The sequence below is a fragment of the Malus domestica genome, chromosome 13, assembly GCF_042453785.1.
Source record: "Malus domestica chromosome 13, GDT2T_hap1".
NCBI lineage: Eukaryota > Viridiplantae > Streptophyta > Magnoliopsida > Rosales > Rosaceae > Malus > Malus domestica.
The window spans coordinates 21,894,330-21,915,587 of NC_091673.1; the positions used below are offsets into that span (position 1 = coordinate 21,894,330).

The 21,258-nt window shown below is 42.7% G+C and overlaps 1 protein-coding gene across 3 annotated transcripts; it reads left to right on the forward strand.

The window, feature by feature from the left end:
- The first annotated feature begins 1,830 nt into the window (after positions 1 to 1,830).
- On the forward strand, positions 1,831 to 21,133 carry LOC139190627 (uncharacterized). 3 transcript variants are annotated; one of them, XR_011574955.1, is made up of 5 exons: positions 1,831 to 2,523; positions 4,041 to 4,145; positions 4,266 to 4,322; positions 4,465 to 4,595; positions 20,685 to 21,133. XR_011574955.1 is itself a non-coding variant. In XM_070811012.1 (4 exons), the coding sequence occupies exons 1-4, from the start codon at positions 2,245 to 2,247 to the stop codon at positions 4,659 to 4,661; spliced, it is 507 nt and encodes a 168-aa protein (XP_070667113.1). In that variant the 5' UTR covers positions 1,831 to 2,244; the 3' UTR covers positions 4,662 to 5,022. The 3 variants fall into 3 exon arrangements, 1 of the variants encoding a protein (XP_070667113.1); XR_011574956.1 differs by having other exon boundaries at positions 4,465 to 4,574; XM_070811012.1 differs by lacking the exons at positions 4,465 to 4,595; positions 20,685 to 21,133 and adding an exon at positions 4,596 to 5,022.
- The last annotated feature ends 125 nt before the right edge of the window (positions 21,134 to 21,258 follow it).

The following is a 21,258-nucleotide window of genomic DNA, read 5'->3' on the forward strand; positions in this document are numbered from 1 at the left end:
CTACCATCCTTCTGGATGATTTTGATCTTTCATTTGCCTTCAACTGGCAACTTCGAAGAGTCACCAAGACTCACAGATCCATAAGGTCCATCTTTGAGTTCGGCAAAAAACTCTTTCTTTCCACACATGTGGTTGCTTACACCAGAGTCCAAATACCAAACATCTTGTTGGCTACTGATATCATGGTTTGCTAGTATGACTGTAAATTCCTCACCAGCATTTCCACTTGATTCTGCCATGTTGACATGCTCACCATTTTTATATGAACATTCATTAGCATAATGTCCATATTGCTTGCAACCGTGACACTGATATGCGCATTTCCTCGAGTATATCTCCACTCTTGAGATTAACCTCGGTTTTGTGCATAGCCTCGACCTCTTCCTCGGCCTCGTCCTCGGCTATGGTTGGATGAGCTTTCACGACGTGAATTCCACTGTCCACGACCTCCATTTGGTTTGTCAATATTCAACTTTGACTCCAAAGCTTGCTCTAGCGTTATGGGGCTTGCATTCTTCTGAATGCATTGTTCATGAACTACGAGGGATCCTAGCAGTTCCTCTGCACTCATGGTCTCCAAATTCTTGGATTCCTCAATGGCAGTTACAACATGCTCAAAGTTGGATGTGAGTGACCGAAGGATTTTCTCCATGACACGAACATCATCAAGCCTCTCGCCATTCCTTTTCATTTGATTCACAATTACAAGTAGTCGAGAGTAGTAATCTGAAATGTTTTCTCATTTTTTCATATGAGCAGCCTCAAAATCTGCTCTTATGATTGAAGCCGAACTCTTTTTACACGATCTACTCCTTGGTAAATTGTGCTCAAAGTGTCCCAAACTTGCTTGCTAGTTGTTGCTTCTGCAATCTTCTCGAACGTTGAATCTTCTAATCCTTGATATAGAACATACAATGCCTTATTGTCATTCTTTCGTAAGTCCTTGAGAGTATTCTTTTGATCTGCAGTGTAGGTAGCTTCTTGGTCAGTAGTGGGTTCATCATACCCATTACTGACAACTTCCCATAGGTCCTGTGATCCAAACAATGCTTTGAACTGGATGCACCATCTTTCATAATTTTCTTTCTTCAATGTGGGAACCTGGAGCTGCACTAAGTTAAATGCCATAGCTACTACACTTGCCAGAAAGGTAATCTAGCTCTGATACCAATTGTTGGTATTTCAAAGTTTACTAACTCAATACCAAAAATATTTGGGTGATAAGTTTTCTAATTTTATCACACCTCTCACTATCACTCTCAATACAATTGGACAAAGAAAAAAAAATAAATGAAGAAGCAAACTTTTTGTGTTAGATAAACTGCACGGCATACAAGCAAACACTTTGATATATTTAATAAGAGTTTACAAACTCAATTGCTTACAAGCTGAAATGGAAATGAGATTCTGATGGAATGGGAATTCGGATGGATTTTTTTAAAGCCTTACAAGAGGCTTAATAATACATGCAAAAGTTACAAACCACTCAAGTGCTTTTTAATAAAAAAATGCACACACACATGCAATCAATGGTGGTGTTTACCATCTTTACACCCTTTCACCCATGCACCACCTTTTAATGCACACACACATGCAGTTTTTCTAAAAATAGTTTCATCACTTTCTGAAAAGTGTTTCAACAATTTTTAAAAAGTGTTCCACTACTTTCGGCTAATGTATTTGATTTGAACTTCCAACACAAAGTTTCTCGCTTTTCTGTTTGCATTGGTTGTAGGACAAAGCCAAATTAATAAATAACAAACAACAAGAAGAAGGGCAAAAAAAAAGTAACTGAAAACAAAATGACCCAAGTTCCCATGCATAACTGACAAAAAAGTAGATAAGAACACAAGCATATGCACGTGAAAGATGCCGCAACGGTGTGGGGGCGTCAGAGGCTGTTTCTCCGCTCAAAGGGACTAAAGTTCGACGCAGAGTTTTCTTCGGTTGGGTTAGCTTTTTGGTAGGAAAGCCGGTAGTAGAAACTTGCCGCCTTCTACTTGGGCAGAAGTTGACCCTCCAGGGGACTGCCACTGCCTGTCTAAATCCTTGTACGTGTTCGACCGAATCTACGAGTTACAAAAAAAAAAAAAAAAATCACACTTACCGAGAAATGGTTTCCTGTAAGTTTCTCTACAAAAACCCAAGTACTCTGCTAGAAGTCTCTCTCCAGACTCCGCTCACTCTCTCTCTCTCTCTCTCTCTCACGCACACAGAACACAGTCCGACAGGCACACTAGTTCAATGGTCGATGTGAAAAGGTTGCAAGAAAAGCAAAAAAACAAGTACAACAATAGAAAGAGAGAAAGAGACCCAGAAGATGAAGCAGCAACGGCAGCTAAAAGAGAAGGAAAGGAAGAAAAGAAAGAGGTAATTGTACTGAAGGACCCACTGAAGGTGTTTGGCAGGGACATCATGTCCATGATTCTGGACAACCTCGACGCGCGCAGTGGCGTGCTCTCTCTCCTCGTCTCGCATGCATGGCACGGCGTCGCTTCCAGTGACCGCCTTTGGAGTTCCAAGGTCCTCCGTCCATTCATAATTTCTCTCTCCATCTATCTTCATAATATATTACCTTCTTCCTATTATTCCTTTGAATTTGGATTGCAATTTGATTTTGTTGTCCGGTTTCGAAATTCGATATTCATGCCCTTATTTTTTATTTTATTTTCTGGTTTTAAGTTTGAATTCCTGCTGGATTTTTGTATGAGTTTAAAACTGTAAACTATGACTTCTTAGGGAAAAGTTGGGAATTTGGCTATTTTGTAACTCTCAATTCAGCAATCAGCAATTGAGATTTGTAATTTTATCATTCAACTGATATTTCAAAAAAAGGTGGCTTGGCTTCGATTATGCATCCTCTTCACTTCTTTTTAAACGAAAATGAAGAGTAAAGTTGCATCTAGCTATAAGGCTATGCCAGATTATTGAGTATTGTGAATTATGATAATCCACTGTTTACAAATTGACATCCCTATTCCTATTATTGTGTTGCTGCATAGAAGTATAAACCTATACACATATATACAGTGTGTGATAAAAGTCCCGCGTACTATGGAAGTGTTCAAAACATGCATGCTACCGTCATAAGGTTCTATATATGGTGGCTGAGGCTGAAATGTACGATTCTATATAAAAATATCTTTATGATGCATATTTGGAGAGGAGTAAGTAGAAGCTAATCTGAATTTGTTAAATAAAGGACCACATTGATCCAACTACATTAAGGGTTGGTTTGGTATTGCTGTGCTTTGAAAACAAGCTGCTGTAAGCGGCTGTGCTGTGAGAATAAGCGGCTATAAAATAAATCAGCAGAGTATTTGGTAAACTTTTTTGTAAAAGTGCTTTTGTTAAAAAAAAAGCAGTATGATAGTGGGTCTTTCATTAAAGGAGCATTGTAGCTCCGTGTGCTTTGAAAAAAAACCAGTTTTCCAAAGCTGCAAATAGCAGCTTCAGCTTTTTCCTTTGATTTCAGCTTATTCTCATAGCAGTTTCCAAAATAAGTCTTTTTTTTTTCAGTTTACCAAACACCTAAAACCCTCACAGCTTTTTTTCATGGGTGTTTTTTTTTTAAGCACCTCACTCCCAAACCACCCCTAAGTACTTGAAGGGATAAGGGGTTTCCAGGTTTAGGTTTTTTATGGCTTCTGCTCTTTATTGTGGAATTAAAAGCTCCTTGAAATCACTCTCTCGGCTTTCTGATTCTTGAACAAAAATCAGGTATATGTGATTCGATATGAAAAATATGTGAACACTGCAAGTTTACGTATAATAGCAAAGTGAGGATACCTAGAAGTAGAACACATGGTAAACATGCTAAAGCTAGACAGCAGAAGCAAAATTCGGTCCTGGATTATACGATTTGAGCGAAACTTTTTCTTAGTGAATTCCACTTTATGATTTCAGTTATTCAAATTAGCATAGTCTTGCTGCATAATTTTCTTTCACCATTTAAAAGGATGCTTCAATTGATACTCGAGATACTTGAAACTGTGATGAGGAATGCTGATTCTTTTTTCTTTTAAAATGATGTGTTATAGTGTGATGAATTGTGGCTAGGAAAAGCACACATGCCTAGGTTGTTGCAAATTCAGGGCTTGTCAAAGTTGGCCGCTTATTCATTATCTTATGTGGATGGCAAGCGTGTGAGTTACCTGCAATATCTCTCTTTCCCTCTCTCTTTTGCTTTCACACGTACACCAATAGTGATGTACACACAAAGATATGTCTGTCGAGTTTCCGACTGACCTGGTTTTGTTCGTCAGGCATGCATAATGAAGGATGATTTGTGTGACCATGTTTGGGATTTCCATTTTAACAAGGTATGTCCCCCACCCCCACCCCCACCCCCTCTCTCTATTTTTAGTGCATCGACTATAAGTAATGTCACCAATCATCATTTATTTAACTAATAGCTGAAATTGATTCTCGTGTTATTATGTCGATCATGGAAATTACTGAAAGATGTAATGCGCAATGTTTTCTCAATCTCCTTTGATGCCACCTGCTGTTAGTGCATATGTTACAGAAGTATCAACAATTTTGAAGAGAAATAGGCGTATTTCTTTTTTATGGTATGGATAACTTTCGTGCAGGTTCGTTCACAATACATTTTACTAGAGAGGGACATATTTAAGCTTGTTTGTACCATACTTGACTAATCCCGAAACTACTGAGCACCGGTCAACGTTATACCGTCAAGGACCCAGAAGAGTTTCCCTTCAACCAGAAGGCCAATCACAATGCGACATGTGTCGACATCAGAAGCCAATCACAGCGCGACACGTGTCAACATCAGAAGCCAATTACAACACGACACGTGTCAATATTAGAACAAAACTAGAAACTCTCTTCTATAAATAGGGATCATTCTCCCACAATAATCTCTAATGTCATTTTGTACTAAACTATTCACTAGAACTCACTAAACCAGAGCTTGAATCTATGTATTTGTGTAAACCCTTCACAATTAATGAGAACTCCTCTACTCCGTGGACGTAGCCGATCTGGGTGAACCACGTACATCTTGTGTTTGCTTCCCTGTCCTTATTCATTTACGTACTTATCTTCACTAGTGATCGAAGCAACCAAGCGAATGTCACAAACCTGACACTTTCTGTTGTACCAAAGTCCTCGCTGATTTTGTGCATCAACATTTGGCGCCGTCTGTGGGAAACACACTTATTCCTACTCTCTACAGCTCTGTCAAGCTGGTTTCCACCATTCGTACACTTTCTTTTGGCTAAGCATCTCTCTCCGACATGGGGAGCGAAAGAAGCCACAACACACAGAATGACACCCCCGCTGGACCTAGTATGAAGCAACGAAAGCAGGAAGGAAATAGAGTTACTCTTCAAGCTAAAGTCGATGAGCTAGAGGTTCAGAACAACAAGATAACGATGAAGAATGAAGTCCTCCAGGAACAATATGAATAACTTTTCGAGATGCTTCACGAGGCTAGGCAAGCTCAAACACATAAGCTCGTCGCCCCTGTTGAGGTCAACAATCAACTGAATGCCCCCCAACACGGAAGGTCGCCGATATCCGACACGGACATCCCTGATAGGGATCGAGCTACACATCAATATGATAATCAACATGAGACTTCTCTCAACCCAGCTGCTTCAACCCGAAGCAGGAGAAGTAGAGGAAAACACCTCCTCATAGAGGGAGTGGAAGGATCAAAAGTTGTTTATCGCGATTGTCGAGACTTCCTAAGGCAACGTCGAGAGAATCCATCCACATAAGCTCGAAGATCAATGACCCAAGGGTTTCTGAAAGACTCGGTCCTCTTCCACTACCCAGGCCAGCCGCCAATCTAGAGAATGGGCAACAAGTCCCAGAAGAATATGAAGGTACTGGGGACTCGGAAACATTCCGACATACTCACTCTAGAAGTCAGTGTGGCGAGTCCAGAGAAAGATCACGCTATCTTGATCAAACTTTCCTATTTCCAAGAGGCGATGGGGACTTAAAGAAGAAAACTTCGGTGGTGCACGACTCCGCTCAGGACCCCCTTGTCCTGCAGCTTATTGAGGAAGTAAACAAGCTGAAGGCTGAACGTCAAGCCGAGATACCTGACTGGAACCAACCCAGGCCTGGCCCTCTCACAAGAAGGATCCTCAACACTCCCCTCCAAGCGAAGACAAAGAAGAAGCTTGACTTACAGCTCTATACTAGAAGGGAAGACCCGATTGAACACCTTAACCTCTTTGAGTCCACCATGGTATACCGGGGACACACCGACGAAGAACAGTGCCTTCTCTTCCCCTCCACCCTCTCTGGCGGAGCTTTAAACTGGTATTGCCGTCTTCCACCTGAGACAGTAGACTCATTTGAAGAGTTGAGGAAGCTATTTGTCTCTCAACACATCTTCCAGACCGATCGCTTGCATTCCGCAGATGACTTGTACACTATTCGCCAGAATCCGGACGAGTCATTACGAAAGTACGATGGCCGCTTCAGCCATGAGTATTCTCGCTGCGCTGAGGTAGATGACAAGACTGCCCTCAAGGCTTTCACGGCAGGCTTACATGATTGTTTCTTCAAGTACATGATCAATGCCAACACTTGGAAGACTTACTCTGAGGTGATGACACAAGCTTACAACCATGCCTCCGCCGAGGCAAAGACATATCAAGGGAAACCCCTACAGTCACCCCTTATTAGCAAGTAGGGAGTGGAGGCCAGATCCAACCGAATGAAAAGACCTCAACCTTCCAAATGGTAGCAGCACACCCCCCTGCCTCATTTAATGCTTCGCCAAGTCAGCAGACATATCAATCTCAGGGCAAAAGGAAAGACTTCCATCCTCACCAATCTCATTTTAATAAAAAGAATAAGGGGCATTATCGTGATAACTCAGGATATCGTCACAATAATGCCCGCCCCAGGCAGTCAACGCAGTGGGCCAATCGCGTGTCAAGACAGGCCCTACCTCGAGGTATGAGACATACACCTCTTTGAATGCTACATGTGCTGCCATCTACCCCAGTATAGCTCACCTGATACCAAAGCCAAAGCCAAGACAGCCAGATTACAAGTCCACGAAGAACACGGGCATGTTTTGCTGCTACCACGAGTATAATGGCCATGATAGTGAGAAGTGCATTATCCTCCGTGACCATATTGAAGCTTTGGCACGTGAAGGAAAAATTGATCAGTTCCTCATTCACCCTCCAAGGGATAACCGTAACCAACGTCAGGTGAATGTGATATATTCCATAAGCGGCGGCACACCCATGTCTGAATCTTCCAATAGGGCCATGAAAAGCAGTGAACGAACTTTGAGACCTGGCCATCAAGTGTTTCACGTGGAAGACATCAGATGAGGCAAGTATCAAAAGCCTAACTGAGATCCAATATGTTTCTACCCTGAGGAAGAAAGAGGTATCATCTACCCTCACAATGACCCGCTGATCGTGGAAGCTCACATAGCAAATTTTGATGTGAAACGAATCCTGATAGACACAGGTGCTTCAGTCAATATCATGTTTGCTGAAGCTTTCAAGGCACTTAATGTAGCTGAACACTTGCTCGATCGCTCGATTTCTCCTCTGATAAGCTTCTCGGGCGATATCGTGCAACCTTTAGGGAGTATACACTTACCCTTCACCATTGGTACAGGCCCCTACACAGCTACTATTACCACTAACTTCCTAGTGGTCAACTGCCCGACGGCATACAATGTCATCTTTAGGCGCACAGGCATCAACGATCTCAAGGCCATGGTATCCACACATATGTTGTTGATGAAGTTTCCAACCTCTTTCGGCAATGGGTACATCAGGGGAGATCAACTTAGTGCTCGATCATGTTACAACACTTCGGTCAAACAACAACACCTGCCTGTCCCCAAGGAGACTCTCTTTATACATAACCAAGTCGTAAAGACCAGTCCAGATGAATCCAACTCGGGTCTTCAGGATGGCAACAGTCAACCCGACGACCCTCGAGATGACTCATTCACCCAGCAAGCACAACCCGCTGAAGAGTTAGAGAATGTCTCTATCTCCAAAGACCATCCAGACCGCATGGTAAAGATAGGCACCACTTTGTCACCACCCATTCGGTTGTCGCTGATCTCCTTTTTGCAAGAGAACGCCGAGGTCTTCGCTTGGTCATATAAAGATATGCCGGGCATCTCTCCCGATATCATCTGTCACCACTTGAGTATTGATCCCAAGACCAAACCAGTAAAACAGAAGCGAAGATCTTATGATGTTGAACGATACGAGGCGATGAAAGCAGAAGTTGAAAAACTCAAGGACATAGGCTTCGTCCTTGAAGTCAATTACCCAACATGGGTAGCAAATGTTGTCCTTGTTAAGAAAAATCCGACCAAGGAAAGTCTCCTACTTCAAAAGGTCTTGTGGAGGATGTGTGTCGACTACACCGACCTAAACAAAGGATGCCCGAAGGATAGTTTCCCCCTTCCTCTCATTGATAGACTTATAGACTCTACGGCAGGGTGTGAGCTCTTGAGCTTCATGGACGCTTATTCAGGATACAACCAAATCCTCATGAACCCCTCAGACCAAGAACACACAGCCTTCACTACTTACAGGGGACTATATTGCTACAAAGTCATGCCTTTCGGCCTAAAGAATGCAGGAGTAACTTATCAGAGACTGGTCAATTCAATGTTCGCCGAACAGATTGGGAAGAGCATGGAAGTTTACGTTGATGATATGTTAGTCAAGAGCAAACATGCTGACCAACACATCACTAACCTATCTGAAACTTTCACCATTCTAAAGAGGTATCGAATGAGGTTGAACCCCAACAAATGTGCCTTCGGCGTAGGCTCTGGCAAATTCTTAGGCTTCATGATTAGCCAACGAGGCATTGAAGCTAACCCTGAAAAGATCAAAGCAATCCTCGACATGAAAGAGCCAATAACTTCAAAAGACATCCAAAGCCTTACTGGCAAGGTGGCAGCCTTAACTAGATTCATCTCTAAGGCCACAGACAGATGTGCTCCTTTCTTCAAAGCACTCAAGGGAAATAAGAAGTACATTACATGGACGGAGGAATGTGCCAAGGCATTTAGGAACCTCAAAGAGTACATGAGTAAAGCCCCTCTGCTCTCCAAACCAGAAGTTGGTGACACTCTCATTATCTATCTATCGGTTTCGGCTTCAGCAGTTAGTTCTGTTCTTATTCGAAAGGACAGTGGGGTCGAAAGGCCCGTCTACTACGCTAGCAAGGCCCTACAAGATGCGGAGACACGATACTCCAACATTGAGAAATTAGCTTTAGCATTGGTCATATCTGCTCGAAAACTTCGCCCTTATTTCCAAGCACACGCCATCATCGTGCTTACCAATCACCCTCTTCGACAGATACTCCAGAGTCCTGACACGTCTGGGCGAATGATCAAATGGGCGATAGCATTGGGTGAGTTTGGCATCTCCTACCAACCAAAACCAGCCGAAAAAGGTCAGGCTGTAGCAGATTTCATAGCCGACTTCACATATCCTGTTGACATTGCTTCTACACCTGAAGCAGTAGCTTCATTACCATCGGAAGCTCAGAAGATAGAATCAACAACCCCAGCATGGAGTCTGTATGTTGATGGCTCATCCAACCAACAGGGCTGCGGAGCAGGATTAGTCCTCACTACCCCCGACAAAGTGGCGATGGAATACGCTCTTCGTTTCAAATTCAAGGCATCGAACAATGAGGCCAAATACGAAGCCCTTCTAGCAGGCTTACGTTTGGCCAATCACCTCGGGGTTAAACGAATTGATATCTTCAGTGACTCCCAATTAGTGGTCAACCAAGTCACGAACAACTTTGATGCTAAGGATAGCTCCATGGCAGCATATCTTGTGCAAACGCGACTTTTGCTCAAGCACTTCCACTACCAGATCACCCAAGTACCTCGAGTGGCAAACAGTCATGCAGACGCTTTGGCTCGCCTCGCCTCGGCAGTGGAAGACAAGATTGGGAGAAAAATTCATGTCGAATTGTTGGCAGCACCAAGCACCACGGTCATGGAAGTGTGCAATTTACAACAAGGAGATAGTTGGATCACCCCAATTTATAAATTCCTTGCTCATGGCACCCTCCCAATTGACAAAGTCCAAGCTAAGCAGATTCGATACAAGTCTGCCCGCTACCTGATCATTAATGACCAACTCTACAAGCGCGGTTTTACCCTGCCATACCTAAGATGCCTTACACATGCGGAGGCAGAAATTGTCATTCGGGAAATACATGAAGGAGTCTGCGGAGATCATGCTGGGTCTCGATCCCTAGCACACAAGACTTTTCGCCAAGGATACTATTGGCCAACACTCCACCAAGATGCCATCAGAATATCTCGCTCATGTGATAAGTGTCAACGCTACGCAACTATCCCTCACTCCCCTCCCGAGCCGCTCACTCCTATGATCAGCCCTTGGCCCTTCGCCCAATGGGGACTTGATTTGATCGGCCCAATGCCTGCAGGGAAAGGCAAGGTCCGCTATGCAATCGTTGCAGTTGACTACTTCACAAAGTGGGCTGAAGTAGAACCCTTGGCAACCATTACTGAGGGAAAAATAGAAGACTTCGTATGGAAGAACATCATCTGCAGATTCGGCATTCCCAATGCGATAGTCACGGACAATGGGCGGCAGTTCGACAACAAGAAGTTCAAGATGTTCTGCTCTAAGTTCAACATCAACTTATGTTTTGCCTCTCCAGCCCATCCCCAGTCTAACGGACAAGTCGAGGCCGTTAACAAAATAATCAAGCGCACTCTGAAAACTAGCTTGGACAAAGCTAAAGGTTGTTGGCCAGAATTCGTACCCCAAGTTCTTTGGTCATACCGCACTTCATATCGGACTTCCACAGGAGAAACTCCGTTCTCACTTGCTTTTGGTACAGAAGCAGTTGTCCCAGTTGAGCTTGAGCAAGCAACATACCGAATCCAGAATTACATACAGAGTGAGAACGACAAGCAACTCACCCTCAACCTGGATTTAGTTGAGGAACACAGAAATCAGGCTCACTTGAGGAATGTCGCCTACAAGCAGCGCATCTCCAACTACTACGACTCAAGGGTCAAACCTCGCTATTTCAAAGTGGGAGATTGGGTACTGAAGAAAAGATTACTCTGTGATAGAGTCCCGAGTGAAGGAACACTCAGTCCTAACTGGGACGGACCGTTCGAGATTGTCGACATCAGCCGCCCTGGCTCCTACAAGCTCAGAAGCTCCGACGGCAAGACCCTTGTCCATCCATGGAATGCTGACCACTTGAAGTACTATTACAAATAGACTCACATTGTACAAGTGTTAAGCTACAGCCGTTCGGCATCCTATGTAACAAAGACCATTTGGTATGAATTCAATAAAGAGGTGATTTAGCCAACTCGGCCCTAAACTCTTTTCCATTCTGAGCAATGAAACACTCAAGTGTTGAAGCTTCAACGCATATGTTTCCAATACAAAATAAAATCTAAGTATATGTCAACAAGACTATACAAAGGATCTATGCAAACATAGCCAAACATTCATCAATGATAGGGCAAACACTTGAAACTTGATAATACGAACACTTGAAACTTGATAATACGAACACTTGAAGCTTGATAATACAAACACTTGCTTGATAATGCAAACACTCATAAACACACAAAACAAAAACAAAAACAACCCTCAAGCTTATAACATGGCACATGCCATACAAACAACAAACTAGTGCAGGTAGAGTACACGCAGAAAGTGAAAGCACGTCTAGTCATCCTCATCTGAGGTTGAACCCCTGATCATATCACTCTGAGTCCTACCACCATTTTATGCATCTCCAAACTCGTCATCACCATGATGACTCTGCTCATCAGCAATAGCCTCATCGCCAGACTCATCTGCACTGCTATAATAAACTGCAAGGTCGAAGGTTTCACCTTTTCGATGATGTTCATCTATTTCTTCACGGTATTTTCGAAGAACGCTTCCATCATCATAACGATCAAGGACAACCATCCACTTTCTTTTTTCAAAATGAACTTCCCAGATACAGCGAGGTCTAAGGACATGGAGAAAGGCCTGGGAACCCAAGAACTCATTCACAGCAGCTTCCTTCTCAATCGGGATCCTATTCTTTAGCTCAGAAACTTCAACCAAGGCACTATCCAACTCCCCTTTAACCTTGGAAACCTCGAGCATAGTTGTCTCCAACTGTTTCTTAGTCTCCTCCAACTGTACCTTGAGTCTCAAGTTCTCACCATTCCGCCTCTTCAAACTCTCAAAATGTTGATCCTTGAATTGGATGGCCTCAGCTAAAGCTTTGCTCGTCTTCCTGGCATCACTCACAAGCTGCTTATTCTCTTTCAATTTCACCTTGCACCGTTCAGCCTCTCGCAGTCTGTCGTGATACTCAGCCATGACCTGCATGACAAGACGATCATCACTACTAAAATAATGCTAATAAAGAGGAGAAAACAAGGGAATGACAAAGTAACACTCACATATGAAGACAGCTTCAACATCCGGTCGCAATCCGATTCATCTTTAGCTAAGGGCTCTCCGAGCTCATCGAAAGTGAATCGACGCCCTGCCAGGCAATTGTTGATATACCCAAAGTCCTTTGGCCGCATGGCAACCTTCAAATCCTTCCAAGGGACACTGCCAACCTCTTCCTTATCTTTACCCTTGCTGCTAGAACTATGATCACCTTCCTGCCCAATATGTTCCCTAACTGGAGGAAAGATGGGATTAATAGTAGGAAGAGGAGGCATCAATCGCCTATCTTCCCCGGCAACTATGGCAGCAGCACATCCAATGGCCTCAGCTTCAGCTTTCTTCGAGGCAGCAACCTTGAGGACTTCTTCTCGAGACTTAGTTTTAATGATTGGTCTCACCCGGTGCTTGCGAGCTTCCTTGTGAAACAGGATGTCTTCTGAAGGAACTAACATGGGCACTCTCCTTTTCTTGGTGCTAGTCTCCACTTTCTTGCCCACCTTCTCCACTGAACAAGGAAAATCAAAGTAAGGAATAGCACATTATATATCTATAAAAAAAAAAAAAAAAAAGAAGGAATAACAAGGATCAAGTGAGGATACAACTTACTCGCTCGTCTCTGGCACTCGGAAACTAAGGGCTGGAAACCGTACTTTCGAAACAAGGGTCGTAGCTTACCCAAGTGTCTATCTTCTTTAGGCACCCTCAGCACTTTCTCTACATCAGCTAGCTCCTGTCCGGAGAGTTTGATGGTGCCTCGTGTCACTGCATGAAGAAAAATCTTAGAAGTAAGAGAAAATCACAACAATAGCAAATAATGAGAAAATGGATACATTACAACCTACAGTCTGGAAATGAGTAGGAACACGTCGCTCAGGCGTGACACCCTTAGCATGCTCCCAATCATTATAAAGAAAGCACCAACGTTTCTTCCATGTGCAGTACGACTTTCTCTTATCAAAGACAACACGCTCTCTCTCACTCCGACATGCACATTCAGCATAACCCGTACATGCTTTCACCGGGCGCATCTTATAACAGTAGCGCCACTGATGGAAGGAAGGTTCACCTAATCCACACTCCATCCATATAATATAAAACCCGATCAAAGTATCCCAGAAACCAGGGTTGAGTTGCCCCGGTGCATAACCAATAAAAGACAGCATCCGTTGCAACCACGGATGCAAAGGTAAATTTACCCTCAAGGTCACTAATGTCTGGGTATAGAACATAACATGACCCGTGGGCGGCTCAGAAGGCAATTCTTCACAACGCACCAAACGTATTCCTACACTACGGGGGATACTACATGATTTCCTTAGGGCCTCAAGCTGCTTTTCGCTATCTAACAAGTTATTTTCTAAATGGTCCGCTGTGAACTCAGAGCGAAATATGGGTATGGCATCACAAACAACCCCCTCACCCACTCGTATGGAGGAAGAACCAATCTCGGCTAAGGTTTGACAATTGTGAGGATCAGAACGACATATGGGTATGGCGTCACAAACAACCCCCTCACCCACTAACATGGAGGAAGAACCAATATGGGCTAAGGTTTGACAATTGTGAGGATCATCCAACGTTTCTTTTGTACAAGACTCTAACAAAGGCCATGAAGACCCTGACATTGCAGGCTCAAACCTAGAGCCCGAGCTAGGGGAGCCCTCATCACTTAGACTTCCAGACTCCGACATCTATAACAAACAGAAACAAACTTTATCACTACATGAAGGATCAAAACATAAGGAAGCTCACAGGGCATGAAGAACAGCTCAACCAGTTCATTATGTTCTTCACAAAATACATGAACATTCCAACAATTCAACAAAAAGGAAAACATCCAATGTAGTGGAGAAGACTACCAACCTGAAGATGGTGCAGCAAAGCAATGCTAGAATCCCTCTCAAGGAAAAAGCACTCTGTCTTCAAAAATCACTACAAGATGAGTAAATGAAGGTAAGGTAAAGAATGAGAACTTATCCTTCTTATATATAGTTCAACATGGCTATTAATATTCAAAATTCAAATTCAAACCATGAGAAAGCCCCACATGGAAAATCTTCAAACTTCTAACATTAGGGAGTTTCAAATTTCAAATGTTTCAGTTCCCCCCTCCAACCAAAAAAAAAAAAAAACAACAAAAAAAAAAAAAACAACAAAAAAAAAACAACAAAAAAAAAAACAAAAAAAAAAGGGAAGGGCGAACACAGCAGCTTCATCAATGGGATTCAACTCCCAATCTCAAAAGCTTCGCACTATGTTCATCAAGATAGTGCGAAGCACAATCAATTTATGGTGCCCACAAAAGCTTCATCAATGGAGGACAAATATCAATCTCAAAAGCTTCGCACTATGTTCATCAAGATAGTGCGAAGCACAATCAATTTATGGTGCCAACAAAAGCTTCATCAATGGAGGACAAATATCAATCTCAACAGCTTCGCACTATGTTCATCAAGATAGTGCGAAGCACAATCAATTTATGGTGCCCACAAAAGCTTCATCAATGGAGGACAAATATCAATCTCAAAAGCTTCGCACTATGTTCATCAAGATAGTGCGAAGCACAATCAATTTATGGTGCCAACAAAAGCTTCGCACTATGTTCATCAAGATAGTGCGAAACACAATCAATTTATGGTGCCAACAAAAGCTTCACCTATAAAGCTTCAACACTAAAGCTTCACCTATAAAGCTTCAACCCCAAAGCTTCACCTATAAAGCTTCAACACAAAGCTTCACCTATAAAGTTTCAACCCCAAAGCTTCACCTATAAAGCTTCAACACAAAGCTTCACCTATAAAGCTTCAACACCAAAGCTTCACCTATAAAGCTTCAAACACAAAGCTTCACCTATAAAGCTTCAAACACAAAGCTTCACCTATAAAGCTTCAACCCCAAAGCTTCACCTATAAAGCTTCAAACACAAAGCTTCACCTATAAAGCTTCAACACCAAAGCTTCACCTATAAAGCTTCACCTATCAAGCTTCAACCCCAATGCTTCACCTACAATACAAAATTTCAACACCAAAACATATAAAAGCTTCGCACACTCTTCATCAAGATAGTGCGAAACTAATTCAAGTTTTGTATCCTAAAAATAGCTTCAACTAGTCACGCTATATACCCAAGCAAAAATCTATAGTCAATAAACCTTACCTATTAAACTATTTCCCAAACACAAAACCTTGTGACAAATAAACAAATTTTGTTCACAAAACCAAGATTCCCTTGAACCTGTACAAAAACATGGGTCAACACAAACATTTGTTTTGTTCTACACCCACAACATCCCTGTCATAACCAAACAAGCAATTATGTATATGTTTCCAAACATATTATAATAAATCGAACAACAAGCCAAAATCCCAAGTTTAACTACAAAACCAACCCAAGCAACCTCTTTCCCTCTTTTCCTCTTCCGCCTCCTTTCATCTATCAAATTTCTGCAACCTTTGCTCTTCTCCAGTGGAGCTGAATTTTGGACACCCTATAGTTCTTGAGCAGATGAACAACTTTCAAGAAGGAATCGTTTCTGTTTGAGCGACGGAAATTAAAGTGTTGAGGCTCCAAACACGACAGTCGGATTCCCGCAAATTTAAAGACTGCTGTGATGTTTTGAAGATCTGGAAATATTTAACCGTTAGTTCATTCTGAATTTTTGATATGTCATGAAACAGATGATAAGGAACAACTTCGATGAAGAAAGTATGTTGATTTGAACAAGCAAAAATGGAGTTTAGAAGCTCACAACAAGTCTGACAGGTTGACAGAAAAATGATGAACAGTCACTCATCATACCTGAATTTCTGGATTTGTACTGCTCCGATGGATCTCAAATTTGGATATGTTGTAGCTGACAAGGTGAGGAACAACTTCGATGAAGAAAGTATGTTGAGATGAACAAGAAAAAATGGACTTTAGAAGCTCACAACAAGTCTGACAGGTTGACAGAAAAATGATGAACAGTCACTCATCATACCTGAATTTCTGGATTTGTACTGCTCCGATGGATCTCAAATTTGGATATGTTGTAGCTGACAAGGTGAGGAACAACTTTGATGAAGAAAGTATGTTGAGCTGAACAAGACAAAATGGAGTTTAGAAGCTCACAACAAGTCTGACGGGTTAACAGAAAATTGATGAACAGTTACTCATCATACCTGAATTTCTGAAGTTGTACTACTCCGATGGATCTCAAATTTGGACATGTTGTAGTTCACAAGATAAGGAACAACTTTCATGAAGACGACTTTGCGATCTGAGCTATAGAGAATGGTGTTATCTTGCTTCCACTCAGGCTGATTAGTGGAAACGAAAAGCAATTCCACCAAAGAAAAGATGAAAAAGAGAGAAAAGCTACTAATTGCACTTGATCTTGTCTAGTCAATAGCATGCAGCATCAAACACACAAAAGTTGGAAATATTTTTAGATACGGCATATATGAAGGTGTGACATCAAAACACGGCTTCGTTACTTTGACAAATTAGTAGCAAGCAGGACACCTCATTCGGCAACTCTCCTCACCTGAAGACTTGGGGGACTCCCACCATATGCTACTGCACCTTGATACTCGGAAGTCTCACAACCACTCAGTGACTTGGATTTTTCAAGTCTCCAACCGAGAAGTTTTCCTCACTCAGGAAATTAAGGGAACACTACCTCAAACTACATGCTTCACTCACAAAGCTCCAACAATACAAGTTTCAACAAAAGAAAAAATTCAAAGAACTTTCTGAAGAAGGCTTTGGTGTATTTAACACAATATGTTGAAATGAAGCAAAGCTTATTTATTAATACTTCCGATAAGATACAAATATGTACATGTACATGAGTCAAAATAAACAAACAAGAGGGAGCCTTCATAAAAATTGCTTAGGGGAAGTGTCAGCAGTCGGTAGAGCCCCAGAAAGAGAAAGCACCGGAGGGTGGTTATCCGGAGCCTCAGTACTTGACAAAACCCCAGAAGGATGAGGCATTGGAGGTTCATCATTTGAAGCTTCGTTACCAGGTACAGCCCCAGAAGATGAAGGCAATAAATGTCTTTGGAACAAACCCACAAACCGCTAATGATCAAGTAAAACCTTACCATCAGATTCCTTCATCTGGTCAAGCTTCCTCTTCATGTTTGTAGCATAGTCATGGGCGAGCCGGTGCAACTGTTTATTCTCATGCTTGAGCCCTCTAATCTCCTGTTTGAGACTCATCACTTCAGCAGCCAATGATTCAACTTGGCGAGTTCTAGCAAATAGGCGTTGGGCCATATTAGACACAGAACCTTCACACTGAACACTAAGAGCTAGAGAGTCCTTAATAGCCAACTCATCAGATCGTTTGGAAAGTAGTCTGTTATCTTTGGGAGTAAAAAGGTTCCTGGCCACCACCGCAGCGATCATATCATTCTTCATCACAGAATCCCCAACGGTAAGAGGACCAGTAGGGGATATGAAGGATGGGCGCCATATGTTGTCTGGAGAAGGCGTGGCTGTCTCTTTTCCAAGGTTCAAGTCAAAACGACGGTCGGAGGGGCCAGACATTTTCAAGGGTGTTGAAGAAGGAAGAGGTCAGACAAATCAAAATTTTAGAAGTGCAAGAAGGGAGCTTCTACTGGTGGAGATTCAAGTGTGCTGTGGAACTTAATGCCAGCCTCTATAAATATCTGCAATCGACGGAGCTTCAGAAATCGAAGAGGCGTTTGCTTTTTCAAAAGCTGGGCTGCTCAGAGGGCACGAGGGCCGATCTCAGAAATCGAAGAAGCACCTGCTTTTTCAGCCTCGTCAGTACCTGTCACATGCACACTCAGCTTTGCGGAAATTACGGGCAATCTGTCGAAGATTTCTGGTGAAGTAGAAAGCACGTGAATCTTACTGTTCAATCACCACTCTCCACATGCACTATCAACTCCTCGGGTACCACATATATCTTTGCCAAAGATCTCTGACAAAGTTTAGGCACGAGAATTTCGAAGTTCCAGCTACCCTACTATTACCCACAAGGGTAAATGAACAGCATCACTGCTTGACAACTGGAAAGTCCCTATGTGTGTCGACCTCCGTGTTCTGTGGTAAGACAGACTGGCAAGGACGTCCAACCTTTACTCACGTTTGAGAAAAGACTCCCAACATAATTGCTCTCTTAAAAGCCGAAGCGGCACCGCTTTCCGAATCTCGAGAGCTAGATCCCCGACGGGATTGCTTGTTCGAAAATCGAAGAGGCACAGCTCTCAGAACTTCGAGAGCCAGATTTCCTTAGATAAAGCTTGTCTGTAATCTTCACACGCAACATCAGCTTTCCAGATACCACATACATCTTTTTCAAAGTGTTCTGACAAAGTTAAAACACGTGAAGCTGACAGCTCCCACTACGTTACTGTGACCGAGAATGGTAAAGGAATAGCATTACTACTTGCTATTGAGAAATTCCTATATATGTCGACCTCCCTCCTCCACGGACAGACAAACCTGCAAAAATGCTCAACCATTTCTCGCGTTCGAGAAGGCACCCTCAACATAACCTCTCGAAATACTCAGCTTTATTTCCCCCCGATAATACCTCAGCAAATAAGCCACACCAAGAACAAGAGTATCTCATATCATCAGGGTCGAAAGCAAGAGTATCCCATATCATGCTTTCTCCTTGTCTTTGTCTTTGTCCTTGTCCACACCTGCAGGATAAAGAGAAAGAGAGCAGTCAGTCGGAACCTGAAATCAAACCTCCAATCTGGAACTGACTGCCTGGAACCTTTGCCTGGTTGCTTACTTATCATTGCTCTCGAGTACTCATCCTCAACTGCTGTCAAAGTCACGAATTCCACCGGCAAATACCTCATGACAGTTGATCAGATATTGGCTCTTTACACTGAAGTTGCCAAGCGTGGACGAGTCACTATGAAGGAATATCCTGAAGGACCATTTACATGCAAAGGTTGCACACCACTTCTGCCATGCAAAAGATTGAAGCATAAGGGTCAACGATGAGCTGAAACAGATCACTACATCACGACACCTTTCCATACCACATTCACTATTCCGTCAACAGCAAAAGTATCCTATATCATCAAGGTCGAACGTACTATAGATTTGATGGACTTGTTTTGACCCTCAAATTCTTGAGTCGGCCTTATACTCTGGAGGGAACCAGAAAACCCTCCAGCACAGTTCAAGAATAAGCCTGTGGAAAGTTACTTCTTCAAAAGCAAAAGTATCTCATATCATCTCTTATCCATTTGCTTCTCCTTATCCTAGCAGTTGAATGAGAGACAAGGAGAAGAAGAACAATCAACCGGAAGCCGAAGTCAAACCTCTGATCCTGGGTTGCTTGCTTGGAAGTTTGACTGCTTACCTTGTCTGTCGCCTCTTTCGGCAGATCTCCTAGCTCGGCGACTTGGGGGACTCCTACTATAGGGTTTGTATCGCACTTGACCAAGCCCGAAACTACAAGTAAGCTTCAAGTGAAATTGATACATTACCTTGTGCATCTTCATCGGTTAAAGATACCACCCCTGGATGGAGGAAGCGTACTTCCAGAGAAGATGCCACATCTACCTATGAGAAAGATAAGGCAAGTGAAGACGATACCACACCTCGGTACTTAGAAGTTTCGTGATTACTCAGCGGCTTGGATCTTGCAAGTCCCCAACCGAGGAGCTTCCCTCACTCGGGAACTTAGGGGAGCACTGTTTGTACCATACTTGACTAATCCCGAAACTACTGAGCACCGGTCAACGTTATACCGTCAAGGACCCAGAAGAGTTTCCCTTCAACCAGAAGGCCAATCACAATGCGACACGTGTCGACATCAGAAGCCAATCACAGCGCGACACGTGTCGACATCAGAAGCCAATTACAACACGACACGTGTCAATATTAGAACAAAACTAGAAACTCTCTTCTATAAATAGGGATCATTCTCCCACAATAATCTCTAATGTCATTTTGTACTAAACTATTCACTAGAACTCACTAAACCAGAGCTTGAACCTATGTATTTGTGTAAACCCTTCACAATTAATGAGAACTCCTCTACTCCGTGGACGTAGCCGATCTGGGTGAACCACGTACATCTTGTGTTTGCTTCCCTGTCCTTATTCATTTACGTACTTATCTTCACTAGTGATCGAAGCAACCAAGCGAATGTCACAAACCTGACACTTTCTGTTGTACCAAAGTCCTCGCTGATTTTGTGCATCAACAAAGCTCAAAATCTGATCAAACTATTGTCTTTCACTCAGGCTGCTCCGACATACTGGCAAAATCTCGATCCTTATTGGAACGGCACAGGCCCTCCTATGCGCCGGTATTTCCATCCTGATGGGAGTCTAACTGCAGATGATGGTGATCAAGTGTGGGGCGGACATGAGTGTTGTTATTGTACTGTTACTAGTATTTTTGAAAATGGACAAATCAGGGAACATTATGTAAGGATAAACCGATGGCCCCGAATGTTTGTGTCCAGAAAGCTGGACTGGAGCTGGGAAATGTCCAACGACCTCTGTTGCTACTCCAGCATCACCGACGCAGATAAAACAGGTGGGACTGGACCGCCGTTTCCAGTTGTGTAAAAATATTTTCTTCATTTGCACATATTTTACAGGGTATGTTAGATATGTACCGGCTTTTATAGTATCAAAATGTTATTTTTCAGTTAAATATTTTACAGATAAACATTTCCGTAATTGTACTGGATTTTTTTGGCTAATAAGAATATTCATAAATAAGAAGTGTCGAGTTTCTACTTGTCCTCGAGCGGAGCTCTTTTTCTGGTCTTTTTTCGTAGCAATCAATTGTATATTGTTTTTGTTTTGT